The 15035-nt window shown below is 44.1% G+C and overlaps 1 protein-coding gene across 1 annotated transcript; it reads right to left on the bottom strand.

Moving 5' to 3' along the window:
• Positions 1-308: 308 nt before the first annotated feature.
• Positions 309-1944, bottom strand: POP5 (POP5 homolog, ribonuclease P/MRP subunit). Its single transcript, XM_002199640.6, has 5 exons — positions 1793-1944; positions 1559-1701; positions 1336-1485; positions 768-851; positions 309-589 (listed from the first exon to the last, which is right to left on the bottom strand). Exons 1-5 carry the CDS (start codon positions 1810-1812, stop codon positions 486-488), a joined length of 501 nt encoding a protein of 166 aa, XP_002199676.3. The 5' UTR covers positions 1813-1944; the 3' UTR covers positions 309-485.
• Positions 1945-15035: the final 13091 nt, after the last annotated feature.

Genomic DNA, 15035 nt, shown 5'->3' with positions numbered 1-15035 from the left:
TTTATAATGGGGGGGATGGAGTTGACCCTTGCAGCTCTGCCATACATGCCATGTATTCACTGCTCCTGTGTACACAACTGGTGCTTTTCTCACTCAAAACAGTGGACAGCCCTGTGGCTAACAGTGCACTTAAAGTAAAAGCAGATGTTAATGCTTTTTGTATGCTGAAGGAGAAAAACTACATTCTTTGTCTGTGCCAGCTGCCTAAAGCTCCCTTCTACCTCAGCATGAAGAACACATTGACCTGCCTCACTCCTCAGGAGTGCAAGTGGTTTTGACTTCTGGAGTGAAATAGGCAAGTAGCCTACTTAAATGAAATCATGTTTTATTTTTTAAAATTTTGTTTAAAAACATTTGGAATGGGGAATGAAGTCTAAATATGAACAAATGTTTTTCCAGTCCCCTGCACTGTTTAACACTGAAGATAACCAGTCACATCTTGATTAAACAAGTACAGAATAGAGATGAACAGTAACAAGTGACATTCAGTCTGTCTCTGTGCCATCATCCTCTTCCTCATCTCCACTTTGAGACTGTTCTTCTGTAAGGGAACAGCTCAGCAAGGACTTCTGTATACATTGTCTTTCCTCTGCAAAAAAGAAAGCAACAGCGGGTTATTACTTGATCTCTTCACATATTCTGGACTGTCCTCCCTTTCTAAAGACAGAAACATTTCTCAGGCCAAGAATTCAGAAGTAGTCCAGCATATCCTACAAAAACCCAAGGAATTGAGACTATGTTTTAGGAAAGTGGCTGGATAAACTCACCTTCATTTGTACAGTTTTGCAACAACCTCAGCAGCTGTGTTCTGTTATACTGAATCAGGAATTTCTGACATGTTCTTATGGTACCTGTGGAAGTCAAAATAACATCCTGTAACAATCTACACAACCAAAGAGCATTGTATCAAGTGACAACTGCACCAGGAAACAAGGTTGATAATGCAAATGCCACAAAGGGGCTGTAGAATTCATTTCTTCACTACTGAGGTTAAGTGGTGGAGTAAAAATTTCTAACATGCAGTATCTGTTAGTTTCCCTGGGGGTAAATTTTCACAATACAGAAGATACCATAACTTTGAAAATATATTTTAAAATAATGTAACACTGTATTTGCTGCTCTGGTTTTGTGAAAAATGTAATGACGCTTCTTCAAACAAAATTAACGAGGGTTTCAAAAAAGAACTGCTGGTGCCTGTTTCTTATTTAGATTTGCTGAAAGCAGTTACTATTAGTAACACACGAGAAATGTCTACCGCACCCAGAGCAGCACCACGGCGTCGTGGCAGGTATGATTAAAGCTCTGTCCCCCCGCCAGGCCCGGGGGGCTGCTGACCTCCGACGTGCAGGGTGTTGAGGTGGCAGGGGTAGCGCTGGGCGCGGCTCTCCAGGTACCGCACGAAGGGCAGCGCGGAGCACAGCAGCCGGTACGAGTCCTTGCGGCAGCGCAGCAGCACCGTCCCGGTGTAGGCGTTCAGGTACTTCACTGCGGGACACACGCACGGGTGAGCGGAGCCGGAGCGACCCCGCGCCCCCGGGGCCGCCCGTCTCGGCCGCACCTGTGAAGGAGATAGAGCAGCACGCCAGGCCGTAGTCCCCATGCACCCGTGCGATGGCGTCTCTGACGGCGAGGCCCAGCGCGCGGTCCTCGATGCACTGCCGGCACCGCGGGTCCTCCGAGACCACCTCGCAGAGCACGTACCTGCGGGACAGCGCGGGGTGAGCGGCGGGGCCGGCCGGACACGGCGGCGGGGCCGGCCGGACACGGCAGCGGCGCCGCCCGCCCGCCTCACCTGTTCTTGAACCGCACCATGGCGGCGGCGGCGCGCGGCACGGACGGACGGCGCGCCCGGCCAATGGGGAGGCGCCTCCGCGCGCTGTAGCCAATGGGCGGCGTGTGGGGGCGGGGACAAGGGGAGGACAGCGCGGCCCCCGCCGCCGGGGCGGCCCCGCTTTCTGGCACGGGCCGCGCGTGCGCGGTGCTGCCGCGGGCCGGCGGCGGGGCGCGGTGTCACAGTCGTTTCGGTCGGAAAGGACCGGGGGTCATCGTGCCCGTGCTATGACTAGTCGCCACCACGTTAGCCAGACCACGTCCGGTCTTCCCTTAAACACTTCCAGGGACGGTGACTCCATCACTCTGGGTAGCCCATTCCAATGTCTGATCACCTTTTCTGTGAAGTTCTTCCTCATGACCAACCTAAAATTCCCTTGGCGCAGCTTAACACTGTGTCCTCTTGTCCTGTCGTTTGTTGTCTGGGGGAAAAGCCCGATCTCTACCTGACTCCAGTTCCTTTTCAGGTACTTGTAGAGAGCGATAAAGTCCCTCCTGAGCCTCTGCCAGGCTAAACACTCCAAACTCCCTCAGCCGCTCTTCACAAGGACACACGCTCCAGACCCTTTCTCAGCTCCGCTGCCCTCCTCTGGACCCACTGCACTGTTAGCGGAGGAAATCCTGCCAGGTTCTGGCTGGAGTACTGGACGGAGCACTTGAGGCGCGGCCCGGGCGATGTTTCCCGGCTGCCGCTGCCCGCACCATTCCCGCACACGCCGGTTCCCGTTTATCCCGCCCGCCGCGCGCGCCGCCCCCACTGCTCCCGCCCTCCGCTGGGGGGCGCGCGCGGCGCGCGGGCCGGCCTGAGGGGGCGGCTGAGGGGGCGGCGGGAGCGCGGGGTCCGCCGGAGGTCAGGCGCTTCGCCTTTAGTCCCTCTCGCCGCCTTGCACCCACCCACCCTGGCCAAGCCCCCCTTTCTTGTCCCTAAAATTCTAAATTAAGAAGACGGGACGTCTCCGTGTGGTGGGAGCCGCGGGAGGTCCGGAGGAGGCGGACGAGTACCGGCCCCTCGAAGGCTTCAGCGGAGCGTTCTGGGCCTCCCCGGTGCTCCTGAAGGGCTCTGTCTTTGCTACCCCAAGAAACTGCTCCAGTATTTGTAGTTCCTCAGGTATTGGGGGTCTGGGGACATGTGCTAATTAATGACAACAGCTAAGGAAATTGTCGAACAGAGCTACTTCTTATAATTATTTCTGTAGCGGTGTTCCAAACTGTGATGTGTGACACTGTCGAGGAAGCAGGGAGGGCTCTTTGAAAAGATCTGGTAGGAGAATTAACTGAGGAGACGGGAATGAGTGGATTAAGGGAAAAGGTGTGTAGTAGATATCTGAATATGAGATGGGAGAAAGAATTTAACCGAGGTTCTTGGAGCCAAGTCACATAGGAGTGCTGAGACAGTATAGATTAAGTGGGAACTCATTGCTAATTCAGAGTGGAAACATCTTTAATGACCTTCATTCTAGACACAGAAAACAATGATAAACCCAGTGGAAATCCTGTCCTGGGTGATAAACTTCTGGCCTCTGAAACAGATGCCTGTTCTGCTGCTCTCTCCCCTTGGCTATTAACTCTTCTCCTTCACCTGTGATCATGTTTTCAAGTCGTGTTTTTTTCTAAGAACTGCAATATGAGTTGCCTGGGAAGAAAAAAGCACGAAGCCCAATATGGACTTTGAAGAGATCTTTTCTCTTGGGCCATGATCAAAGGGACTGGGGGCAGTTTTGAAGCTAATACGGACAGAAGCATTTTCTCGATGAGAGGACTGCATTGCATTGATCTTTGCATATTGCTCTGTGTTTTAGAATCCAAATGGGGATCTAACTGTAATCTGTTCCACTTATCAATACCATGAGCTCCTAGGTGATAAGCTAGTCTCACATATCTGAACAATATTAAAGTCCATGAAGATTCCCATTGATTTTTTTTTTTTTTTTTTTTTTTTGTGGAGTGAGGTTCCAGCTTAGCCTTACAGTGTGCCTGCCAGGTATGTTTCCCTGCTGCCCCTGTGTTTGTGGTGGCATCCCCCATCCTGCCTTCTGACAGGGCTCGGGTTGCCCTGTGCTACTCAGGTTGCCTTTATCCATCCCCTCCTTTATTTCCTTCTTGCAGAGGCACGCTGGGCTCTGACAAGCAGAGCATGTGAGTGCACTCTGCCCTGTAATCCAATAGGACGTGTGCATTGTGCGTGCTACAGGCTGGGCCCTGTGTGCAGCACAGGCCTCTGCTTTTGGTCCAGAAGGCTGATTAGGAGAGACATGGTGCAGAGAGCAGTGTTGTGAGACAGCCCCGTGCTGCTTCGTTTCACGTCGGGTATTGCCTTAGCTCCCTGGTGTTGGTTTGGAGGATGCACAGAGCAGACCTGAGTCACCACAGCTCCCTGCACAGTCACTGTCTGTGTTAGTACAAGGTGTGCAAGTCCAGTCAGGCATCCTGGGGTGCTGAGCTGACAGCACAAGACTAAAAGGTTACAACATCTTCACGTTTGTTTTCCCATCTCATCACTCTCATCCTCTGCCAGCTCTGCTGTATGGATTCCAGTGTCAGGGATTCAAGAAACTATTGCAAGTGATGGTGAGTTATACACTCAAGGTGGGGAAGAACTGTCTCCTAAGAATAGATCTGAGAGAGAAAAAAATAAGAAAATGCTAATTAAATTGAAGAATGTGCAAGAGAAAGGATGGATGTATCTCCTACAGACTGGGAGAGACAATGTGGCCTTGGATATCTTATCAAATAGAGGTTATGGAGGACAGAGCATGCAAGGACAGGGGGAAATAACATGCACTATCTATACACATTTACAATTTGTAAAGCAGTTTGAGAACTTTCGCTAGAAGATTCTCCATCACTGTAAATGTTCATCAGTGATTGTCCAATAAAGTGGTGGTGCTAGGGAGGTGCAGGAGGAGTACTGAGGTCTCGTTTTCCCAACTTCTGTTTGTTATTTGTGGTGGTGTGCCTGCAGAGGAGCTAATAACAGTCTGGGTTGGTTTTATTACCATTTTAGTTCATTATTTGACATTTTACTACAGGCTTGATGGTCTAGACCCTCACTTTGGATTTACATGCCATCTTTATCTCCAAGCTGCAGGTCAGGATACATTTGTATGGAATAGACTGCAATAGACTGTGATGAATGCATGTTATCTTGTGTGCAGCCAGCTCCTAGGGTTTGTATGTATTTGCTGTAATTAAAATTCCTAGTAAATGTATTCAATAACCCACACACATGCACAACATTTTAGTGAATCCTTGTACTCTTTTTAGGTAGAATGCATCCATTTTATAGATGAGGAAGCTAAGGTAGAGGGGGAGTAGGCAGGTTCTTCATGGTAAATAGCTGTCAGTCTGGAGATAGAGATCAAGGACATAAAGTGAATGGAAAGAACTGGCATATCAGCACATACTGTGTTGGAGTATAGGTCTGGTATGTTGCTTGTGCATGAAGTAGCCGAGTAATTACATTCTGGAGTAAATTAGGATGCATTGTGATACTCTGTCCTTGTGATACCACAATTATATCTTCCCTGTGTAGCCAAAATAATGATTTATGGTTCTCCCTGGAAGCACAGAACTGAATTTGCCATCAGGTGTGGTAGCAGAGCTGGGGGAGACAACTACATTTTGTTCCACTGTATGCACATTGCATCCCCAGATAACCTCAGCGCTGAAAATACAAAACAATCTGGCTAAAATTAAAAACTGCTTCTTAAATCCTGTCTGATGTTGCCTGAAGCCTTTTGTTCAGTTTATCTTCACAAGGTCACTGAGACAGAAGAGTGCATTCTGTGAGCATGCTGGCCTGGAGCTTTTCATGCAGATGCTTTCATTTAACATTTGGGACATTCTCCTTCTCCCTTAGGTCTCTTCATTTGTACTCTCCCTCATTTTCTGTCTCTCTGCTCTTCACTTTTGAGTTCAGGTTCGCTCTGATCAATACACTTAAGACTAAAAGCTATCCCCTTTTATTATCACCCTAACCTGTAATCATTAATCATAAGCTTTCTGTGCACCCAAGCTGTCATGGGTTGGAGACTGCTGGTCTGTCAGAGCTGCCACACGAGCTACCCTGTGTTCTGCCTGCAGCACTGCCCTTGTCTTTGCTGTCATCCTGCCACGTGGAGTGATTGTCTTGCAAAACCATGTGTTTGAAGCAAATTCTCTTGCAGCTTCTTTCAGTGCTGGCAGTGTGATCTTGGGCTACTTGCTTAAGTTCAAAATAGTAAATTCACATTTCTTTGATTTTTTTTAATAGTCAAGAACAAGATGTGCTCTGAGAGACATCCAATGTGTTTATAAGGTGAACTTCCATTAAGATGTTGGAAATTGGAAGCCACATTGAATACTGAGGCCAAATATTAAGATCTCATAAAAGTCATTAAGTGTGTGTATTTGGCATGTGCTGTCTAGCATGAACACAGCATCAGGGGTCTGCATGTGCAGCAAAAACCAGTGTGAGAGAAGAGCATTACAAAAAGGTGATGTGCCAAGTGAGAAGTTGGACCTAGAATTCTGAGTTTCATTTTCTCCAGCTCTGCAATGGGGATAATTGTAAATACCTTATTCATAGATATATGTCAAAAATTAGTAAACTGTCCACTTGAATGTTGCTATTTATCAAATATGGTAAAACTGCTGCTCTACAGGAGAGATCTGTAGGCAGCACACTTCATTTGCAGCAAGCTGCTGCAAGAAGCTAACAGCTGCTTCTAAACTAGTTAATTAAATTAATCAAGAACTAGAATATTAGTTTAGATACTTCAGGAGTCTCTTCTGTTTCCTTTCCATATTAGGGAACACATAACTCAACTGTGAACCAGATAACTTACTATGTAATCTGCTGTGTAAAACCCCCATATTTAATACCTCCTTAACGGGGATGTTAAGATGGATTAATTATTCTTTGTTCTGGTCTCTGAAGATAAAGGGTAATTACTATTAATTATGTGTAATTGAAAAATTGCTCCTTCACAACGACTCCAGTAGCATTAGCAGGATTTTAACTTTTTGCTGCCTATAGGGAGTCTTACAACATTCCATAATGTTGTGGCAAAGCTTGCCATAAACTGAAGAAGGGTCTCAGCAAGTCTTACTCACTTTCCAGCCCACACCTGAGACCAGGATTTTCAGACACAGCAGATCTTGGAGCAGCCTGCGAGACAGGACTCATGTTTTGTTCTGTGCTGAATGCACTGAAACAGGAGGTGCAATTTGAAGGGATGGTTGTTAATTGAAGATGCTGTAAGACTTTTCCTCTGTAAAATTCCAGAAATCTGTGGAATAATCACTAAAGGGAAAGTATAAGAAAACAACAAACAACCCCAACAAAGTGAGAGATTGCCTATCTGGGAAGGAAGCTTATGAAAAAAAGAAAAAAACCACCCATGTCTCTTTAGTAACCAGTACATCTTAGACAGCAGAGGTGTCTGACAGAGTGGAGACTGTGTTGAGATATTTGAATTTACCTGAAAAAGAAAAGAAAAATTAGAATTTTTACAAGAGCAGAGCACTTTCAATTGTATAAAATTAGTGGATAGGTTTGCCTGCAGCCTGAAATTCCTAACAGCCTCGCTGATTTCTGTTGTCAAAATATGTAGGTATATAACTTCCTTTAATTACAGTATGAGCTGGGCACCTTCCTGTGCATAAAAATCTGACCTTTAAGCTCTCCAGGCAAAATAAGGATAATGGCATTTATCTACTTCAAGGAGTGCTACAAATAAATTATTATTATGCACTTAGGCAATATAATAAAAGAGATAACAGAAACTCGTATGGCATAAACATAGCCTACCCTGAGTAACCTTTTTCACATATGAGTTGGTGTAGGGGCCACTCTGAAACAAAAACAATGCGTCTGGTGCTGCTGTCATCTTGCAGATCTTTGCTCTCTGCTTTTCATCTCCCCTGAATTCCCATGAAGAGATTAAGCCAAGGCCCTATTTTACAGTAAGATGTATCTGCTTATGTTGATGCATATTGAATAATCCTTTCTTTACGTGGCTTTATGTTTAACTCCAGCAGCCTAGAAGCAGTGTGGGATCAGAGTCTTCCACAGAGCACTGGGCTCCCTGATGAGGGAGGCAATGAAAAACATTTTCCAGTGTATCCATCACTCAGTGCTGAAGCATCCTGGAGCAACCTTATATAATGCGTGCCTGCTGCCTGCTCTGGCTGGGCAGCGGCAGTGTGTGCAGGGGAGGAGGGGGGCTGTGCAGGAGCTGCTCAGTGGGGTACAGCCAGGGCACCCCTTGGCAGCTGCAGGGCCTTGGCTTGTGCTGGTGTCAGCTTGGTGCAAGGAGTGTGTCAGTCACTGCCTGGCTGGGGCACGCGGGTCTCAGCTCTTTTCCTGGCCCACTCTGACAGAGACCTCTCTACCCGTCTGTTCTTGCCTAGATCAAATTTTAGCTGCAGCGTCCCACAGCCCCGCACAGCCAGTGAAAACCCCTCAAAAGCAGAGTAGGGTGCAGTGTGAGGTGTGATTTGGGTGGGGAGAATCAAGAGCGACTTTGTTTCTGCTGTGCTGACTGGGGGTGCTCACAAATGCGGTAAATGCAAACAGATTTCCAGAGGCAATGGCTGTTACAGATCAGAGAAGACAAAAAGCACTGGGAGCGTCTGGCCTATTTTGGGAAGCTTGCTAAGGCTTTTTTAAATTTTTTTTTTCAATTTTTTTTCCTAAAGATGTGCTTGCATGTGAGTCAGAGTGTCAACATTTGCCACTTCTTTTAGCTATATGCACCATGAAGACTGAAGCAAACAAAAAAAAAAATATATCTTGCTGGATTTTCAAAGCTGTTGCCACCAGTTGCCTTGAGGGCACAGGAGTTTGAGCTACATTTGAGATGCCTTCTGCCTGCTGCTGGTTGGTTCCAAGCTAGAGCTCCTGGTGATGCACATAAGAACCTTTTCTCAGTGCTTGATAGCATCTGCCACAGTGAGATGATTGGAGGGAATTGACCCAGGGTACGTCCCTCAGGCCTCCTCAGGAAAATTCCACAGTGTTCATGCTGGAACTCAAGGAGTTGTTTCTATGTGACCTTCTGTGTTCCTGTTTCATACCTGTGATGCATAAAAGATCATGTTTATCCCTCTGTAACATTAGTGACTTAATTAGAGCTGAATTTGGTCCTAGTGTCTCTGAACATGAGCAGCTTCCATCAAGTCATCTAAAGGATCATATCTGGTTTCTTCTCTCTCTCAGTATTGGTGGCATCTGGTTTCATTTTCCATCTTTCCTAAGAGAGCTCACTTTCCCTCACATTTCAGCATATGCTTGTTGTATGTCAGCACCCTGGGCTGCCCACGTGTCCGTGCCAAGCCAAGTACCACTGCTCCAGCCAGCAAGACACAAGATGGTGTAGAGACAGAATGTGAGACACATCAGCAATTACATCAGCAATGATTGTGGACTATGTGTAGCTTAAAACCAGAACCTGCTTACAGGTCAAGAAACTAAGCTGGAACCAGTAAAGTGTGGGGCTTTTTCCTCTGTGTAGGATGTGTAGAAATAGCAAGACTTTTATCCTGTAGAAATCAGTGGGTTTGCAGTGTGGCTGCTCTTTGCCAAGACCAAAACTGGCACTGTAGGGACACCATTTTCAGGGTAAGTGCCAGGGAGGGACCCTGCTGATGCAATAGTGCCACACTTGCAGCATTGCAATTTAATGTCCAGCACTGTCTGCAGGACATCCCTGATTATTTCTGAAGATGCTGGCATGGGAAATTTTTTAGATGTCACAGTTTGTTTCCAGAAGATGCATTGGCTCTTTTAACTTGTTCTAATTCTTCTGCTTCCTTCTTCCCACCCTGACTACTTGGCCAAACTACAAATTTTCTCAGCTTTGTTTGTGGCACACAGAAGGACAGCTATTCAATCAATAAATATTAAGTTTTTATTTTATTTATTTTATAAGATGTAGGATTTTTTAAAAGCATAAAATGATGATTTTGAATATTTATTAGATTCCTCTAATATATACGTTCCATTTCAACTCTCAACATTTTTATGTATATTGCTGCATTGATAAATATTGCTATTACTTGAAAAAGAATATATACTCTCTGTTGTTTCTCTATTATTATTATAATGTTATCCAGAATTGTAAGATCAGCACCTGTGAGTCAGATCACAGACAGTAACAAAATAATTTTAGAATGATTTTATTTAATTAATTTACTTAAATTATACATACTAAGCACTTTTATTTTTGGGACTTGCAGGGTGCAGGTCTTTCTCTGTAAGTGTGGGGGCAAGTAACTTCATTAGTCTTTTAATAGTCTCTTAGCATCAGAGACGTATGGTGTCATCTCATATTGAAGATCATTTTAAAATAAAATTGCAGCAATTTATAACATGGATACAGAGCTCCTGCTCCTGTTAATGTTCCCTCCTACTCCACCCCATATTCTCCAACAGAAAGCTACCACAGTGACAAAGACAGGAAATTGAAGGACAGGTACTAAATCTCAAGTTCAGTTCTTTGGTGCCTTTCACACATTATAGCTTTATAGAGGAGGTGATGTTTTGAGGACAGGGTATGAGTAACTTTAGATTAAGTAATGGACTTAAGAACTTCCTATGCAAGCAGACTGTGGCTGTCAGTGCCGAGTAACCATGCCACTGATGCAGTCTGCTGTTCTCTGTATCATTATTCATAAGCTGCCATGCCGAACAGCAATCAAACTCCTCAGGCTGTGCTGAGGGGATTATCACACTCTCAGGGTGGTTAAAGTCACTTTGCCTCGAGTCTTCTGCCTTTGTAAAGTGCCCAAGGCTAATCACTGTGAAATGTGACGCCTGTCATGTCTTCTTGTTCAAGTATGTGCAGCAGGCCTGTCATTCACTGAAAGCCTTAACATCTGTTATTTCATGGTAATCCTCATGCATCAGGCTTCCAAATAAGACACCGGTGGAGTCCAACAAGGTATGGCTGAGCCTTGGTTTGCATAATTCCCAGAATGCAAGGCAACTTGCTCTCCCTTCTGAAATCATTAATAAGCAATAAGAATATTATATAAGCTGGCATCTTTTTTTAAACCATGATAATTTCAAATGCTATTATAATTAGGATGAAGATGAGAGTTTGAGCTGGGGGAGGGAACAGAGAAAGGATTAAGCTGATCTCCACCATGACGTTAGAAGGTAGCTTTGTCTGCTATATCCTAGTTTGGACAATAATGGATATGTTTTAGAAACATGAAGAGGCAAATGGACAATTTATTTAAAAGTATTAATCCTTTTCATCCTGAAATGTTATCTCTTGCCATAAATAGGATCACAGTTCTCCAGTCCACTTACATTCTGACTAATTGACCCTGTAGAAAAGCCTGAAGAGCAATATGCTTGTGTTGTACCTGGTGACTATTGGCTACATAGTGGGTCTCATAAAGTGTACAAAAATATTCTGTGGCCAAGAATATCTTTGCTTAAGCCAGAGTGATTACTTGGTGATTGAGACTGCAGTGCTATCACATCACAAGACATGGCATCTTGGGTGGCAGGTCCCAAGCCTGACAGATCAGATGTGATACTTTAATAAAAAAATGTTTAGTGTCTTAATCGAGGAGGTGGGACTTGCTGGAGGAGGAAAACCAGATGCAAATATGGTTCATGGATGTAACTAATAGGGCTGCTTCTTTTGGAATAGGGAAGATGTAAATAGGCACTTGTCAAAATCGTTTCTCTCTAATGCTGCAGCAGCCCTTGGATCTGAGCATGTTCCTGATGTTCCCCCTCACTCACATGCACGAACACGGGGAGGCAGGCGGGAGGAGGCAGCTGCACTGACACACTATGGGGTTTGCAAGAACACGATGGCAATTTAGAAGAGCGATTAAAAGATTGCAAACATTTATTAATAGCTTTGCTGCTGCAGCAGCTCTGCCAGAGAAGCCTTGCTTCCTCTGGGATGCTCTTACCTCCTGCCTGTTCCCTTCCAGAGCTTTAGAAATTGAAAAGTCAGGTTTGGACTGGGTTTCAGTTTAAAGCCATCATATTGCAGACTAGATTAACCCACTACCCAGGTGAGGGGACAAGGGGGACTCAAGTGTGGGAAAGAAACAAGAGAAGGTACACAGAGCAAAAAGATTTTTTCCCCAACTATTTCTTGGTCTTTCTTTTCTTCCCTGTGCTGCTTTCTCTTTCTTAAATTGTTCCTCTTTACCCATTCCATCTCTTCTCCCTTGGGACAGAGTGATATTTTGTTCAGTGCATTGGCACTAGATTCAGATGGGGGCCTACAGTGCCCTTTTTATACTGTATAACAAAATCAATGAAAGCTGGGCATAAAAGCAATACTGGAGAGCATCTGCTGAAAATTCTGCAGAGCGATCTAATTTCCTAACCCTAGCATAATCAGTTCCTTTGTGAATCCCATGACTCTGTTGATGTCTCTTCAGAGTTTTAAGAGTGGGCATAGGGAGGAGGTGAACATTCAATTATATATATTAAAAAAAAAAAAAAAAAGAGAGAAGAAAAATAAAAATAAAGGAAAGGGCAATTGGCAAAAGAGCAAGAAATCACCTTAATCTTCATGCTGATCCTGCTGAACAGCAGTAAGCACTGTAAATTAGATGGGCGATTCTGATGGTGGAGCGCACAGTGTCTGAGACATTTTTATCCCACAGAGCAGGTAATGGTGACTGATTGATACAAGTTTGCAATAGGAGGATATTTATCCTACACATATGGTGACCTCCTCTATATTCCTACCCACAGTAAAATAACCAGTTTCTTCCTTTTTATTTTTCTTTTCTAAACTGCATCCTAAGAGAAACCAACATGTCCAGACAGGCTAAAAGGAGTATACTTTTCTGTTAAACAACAAAGACAGCAAATATAAATGCTGTGTCCTGGCCAATATTTGAAGTCCTGGTGAATATTTGAAGTCCCAGTCAGCTATAGCTCAGTTGGATGACAGTGCACTTCAACTGTGGCATTTCCTGTACACTGTGGTCAAGCAACTGGACGAACATTGAGCATCAGCACCTTTCTACCTGTGCTTAACTTTTTAGTTCCATCAGGAGAATTTTTCTTTGGTTCATACACTCATTTTAACCATTCCACCTTGCAATTTTAGAAAAATCTTGTTGCATAATTACTACATCTCTGCTCAGTGCAGTAGAATAGGCAGAGGGGAAAGCAATGTGGATTCAGTGGATCAGAAAGGAGAAAAAGTTATGATGGTGAAAAAATGCAGGAATGAAATTAGAGTCAAATTATGGGTCCTGGCTTACTGTTGCCTGAACCTGCTGTAGCCTGAGGTGGAATTTTTTAACTGCTTCCCCTGATCCTCAAAGTTTTTAGTTTAAATATTTTCTTGGTCAGTTTTCAAGTGTAGTGTTTGGAACTTGATGGGTATGAATTTTTGTCTATTGCAAGGGAGTGTTGCTTATGAACACTCCTGGTTACCTCTGTTCACCTTGTACAGCATGCTCTTTGTGGGAAACTGCACAAGCTGAGACAAAACAGAAAACATCCTCCCATGGGATGTTTAGGAAAGTCTGTATAAATTTCTGAGAGATTGGCAGAAGAGTCTAGGACTTAAAAAGGCTTGCTTTTCTAGGAAATATGTGTAAAACTTTGAACAATCCTAGGCTAGAAGACAGAGAACCCACCAATATATTTGAACTAATTGCTTGTTAACTTTTTGTCTTTAGGAGCTGGAATTCCCCTTGTTCAGAGTAGCCAAAGGATGACATCGATGAGGAAGAAACAGACCTGGAGGTTAGAGAGGTACCTGGTCTCAGGTAAGAAAGAATATAGATAGGAACCTTCAAGAACCAGTTCAACCATATTTTGTCTGATGGTTGCAGCCCCTTGCAGGCAGTAGCAGCTGTATAGCTCAGCTGCTGCATGAAAATTCTCATCCTTCTCTAGCAGTAGCTGTTTCATTCCAGTTGGTTTCAGTACCTTTAGTTTGCTGTGTGTGACAAGAAGATGGCTCACAGTCCTGTGGCAATTAGGACATGTGTTGGTGGAATTGTTTTGTTGGGATTTTTTTCATGTCCTACAGGGTGTTTTGGGATGTATCAGCCTTTACAAATATTTAAAGCAAGAAACTGTATTTCATTAGCATTTCCCTCTTCCATCAGGATCTTGGCCTTTACTAAGGCTCTTGCCTCCCATATTCCTAGTTTTCTTTTTATGAATTGTTTTCATGCTCATTAATAAAATTCTATATTGTGCTTCTTAAATATCAGAATTACCATTCTCTTAGCCATAGAACTGTCACTCTAGCCTTTGCCATTGGCATTCCCAGGTATTGTTAGGACAGATGCTCCCTCTGGGTACACTGGTCATACCTCTGGAAGTAATTGGAATTGTACTTTGCAAATGAGCAATAAATATTGAGATATGTCCTGAATCTTGTACGGGCTGTTATCTCTACATCCAAGTGGCAAGTAACAAGACTACAGCTATGGATAAAATACCTTATTCTGTGATTCAAATACAACAAAGGACCAAAGTATTAAGTTTCTGAGAAGTAGCAAAGTGAGGCTTTTGTGTTATTGCTCACTGATATGGGAACATTGCAAGAGAAAACAGGTATCATTCTCTGTATCCTTGTTAGGAGACAGGGAAAAGGTAATAATGAGGAATGGGAAGACAGGTTAGAGGTAGTAGCAGAAAGGAGAATTGTCCTTTTATGAGAGCCAGGTACCAGTAAATAACTTTTAAGTGCTAAGAAGGTGGTAGAAGGCAGGACAGGAATTTTTTTCAACGTTTAGATTCTTCTATGGAGTAAATCAGTTCTGTTTAGGAAAAAAAAATCATGGAAGATAAAATATTCCCTGACATTAATATAAAAATTATGAAGCTGCACATGATGAACCTATAAAATTCCAGAGTAGATATTTTTTAAAACTCTATCAGAACAAAGTCATTAACTTTTAACATAATGTATCTTGTTGCTTTCATGATGAATTATAAACTGGAGGTAAAACAAAGAGGCAGCTCATGTAAAGCTGCATCATCCTCTGCCTTTGTTCAGACAACACTGTATAACTCAGTTGTATAACTCAGCTGGTAGCAAAACATCTGCCAAGCTCTGTCATTGTTTAACATCACAGCATGACCTGAACGCAGACTTACCTTCTGCCACCACAGAGTGCAGTGCTGGGGACCACTGGCAAGGGCCACAGGGCTGGGGAATATTGCTCTTGACAGCACCACTGAACGCTGGCAAACAGAGAGAACTGAAATA

The sequence above is a fragment of the Taeniopygia guttata genome, chromosome 15, assembly GCF_048771995.1.
Source record: "Taeniopygia guttata chromosome 15, bTaeGut7.mat, whole genome shotgun sequence".
Lineage (NCBI taxonomy): Eukaryota > Metazoa > Chordata > Aves > Passeriformes > Estrildidae > Taeniopygia > Taeniopygia guttata.
This window is presented reverse-complemented; position numbering and strand designations above follow the sequence as displayed.

Excerpts from the sequence above, each read along its gene's own strand:
- POP5 (XM_002199640.6), bottom strand. The coding sequence starts at position 1,812 with ATGGTGCGGTTCAAGAACAG. Across the intron at positions 1,486-1,558 it reads CTGCTCTATCTCCTTCACAG|TGAAGTACCTGAACGCCTAC; the intron begins GTGCGGCCGAGA and ends TGTGTCCCGCAG. Across the intron at positions 590-767 it reads GCAAAACTGTACAAATGAAG|AGGAAAGACAATGTATACAG; the intron begins GTGAGTTTATCC and ends TCTTTTTTGCAG.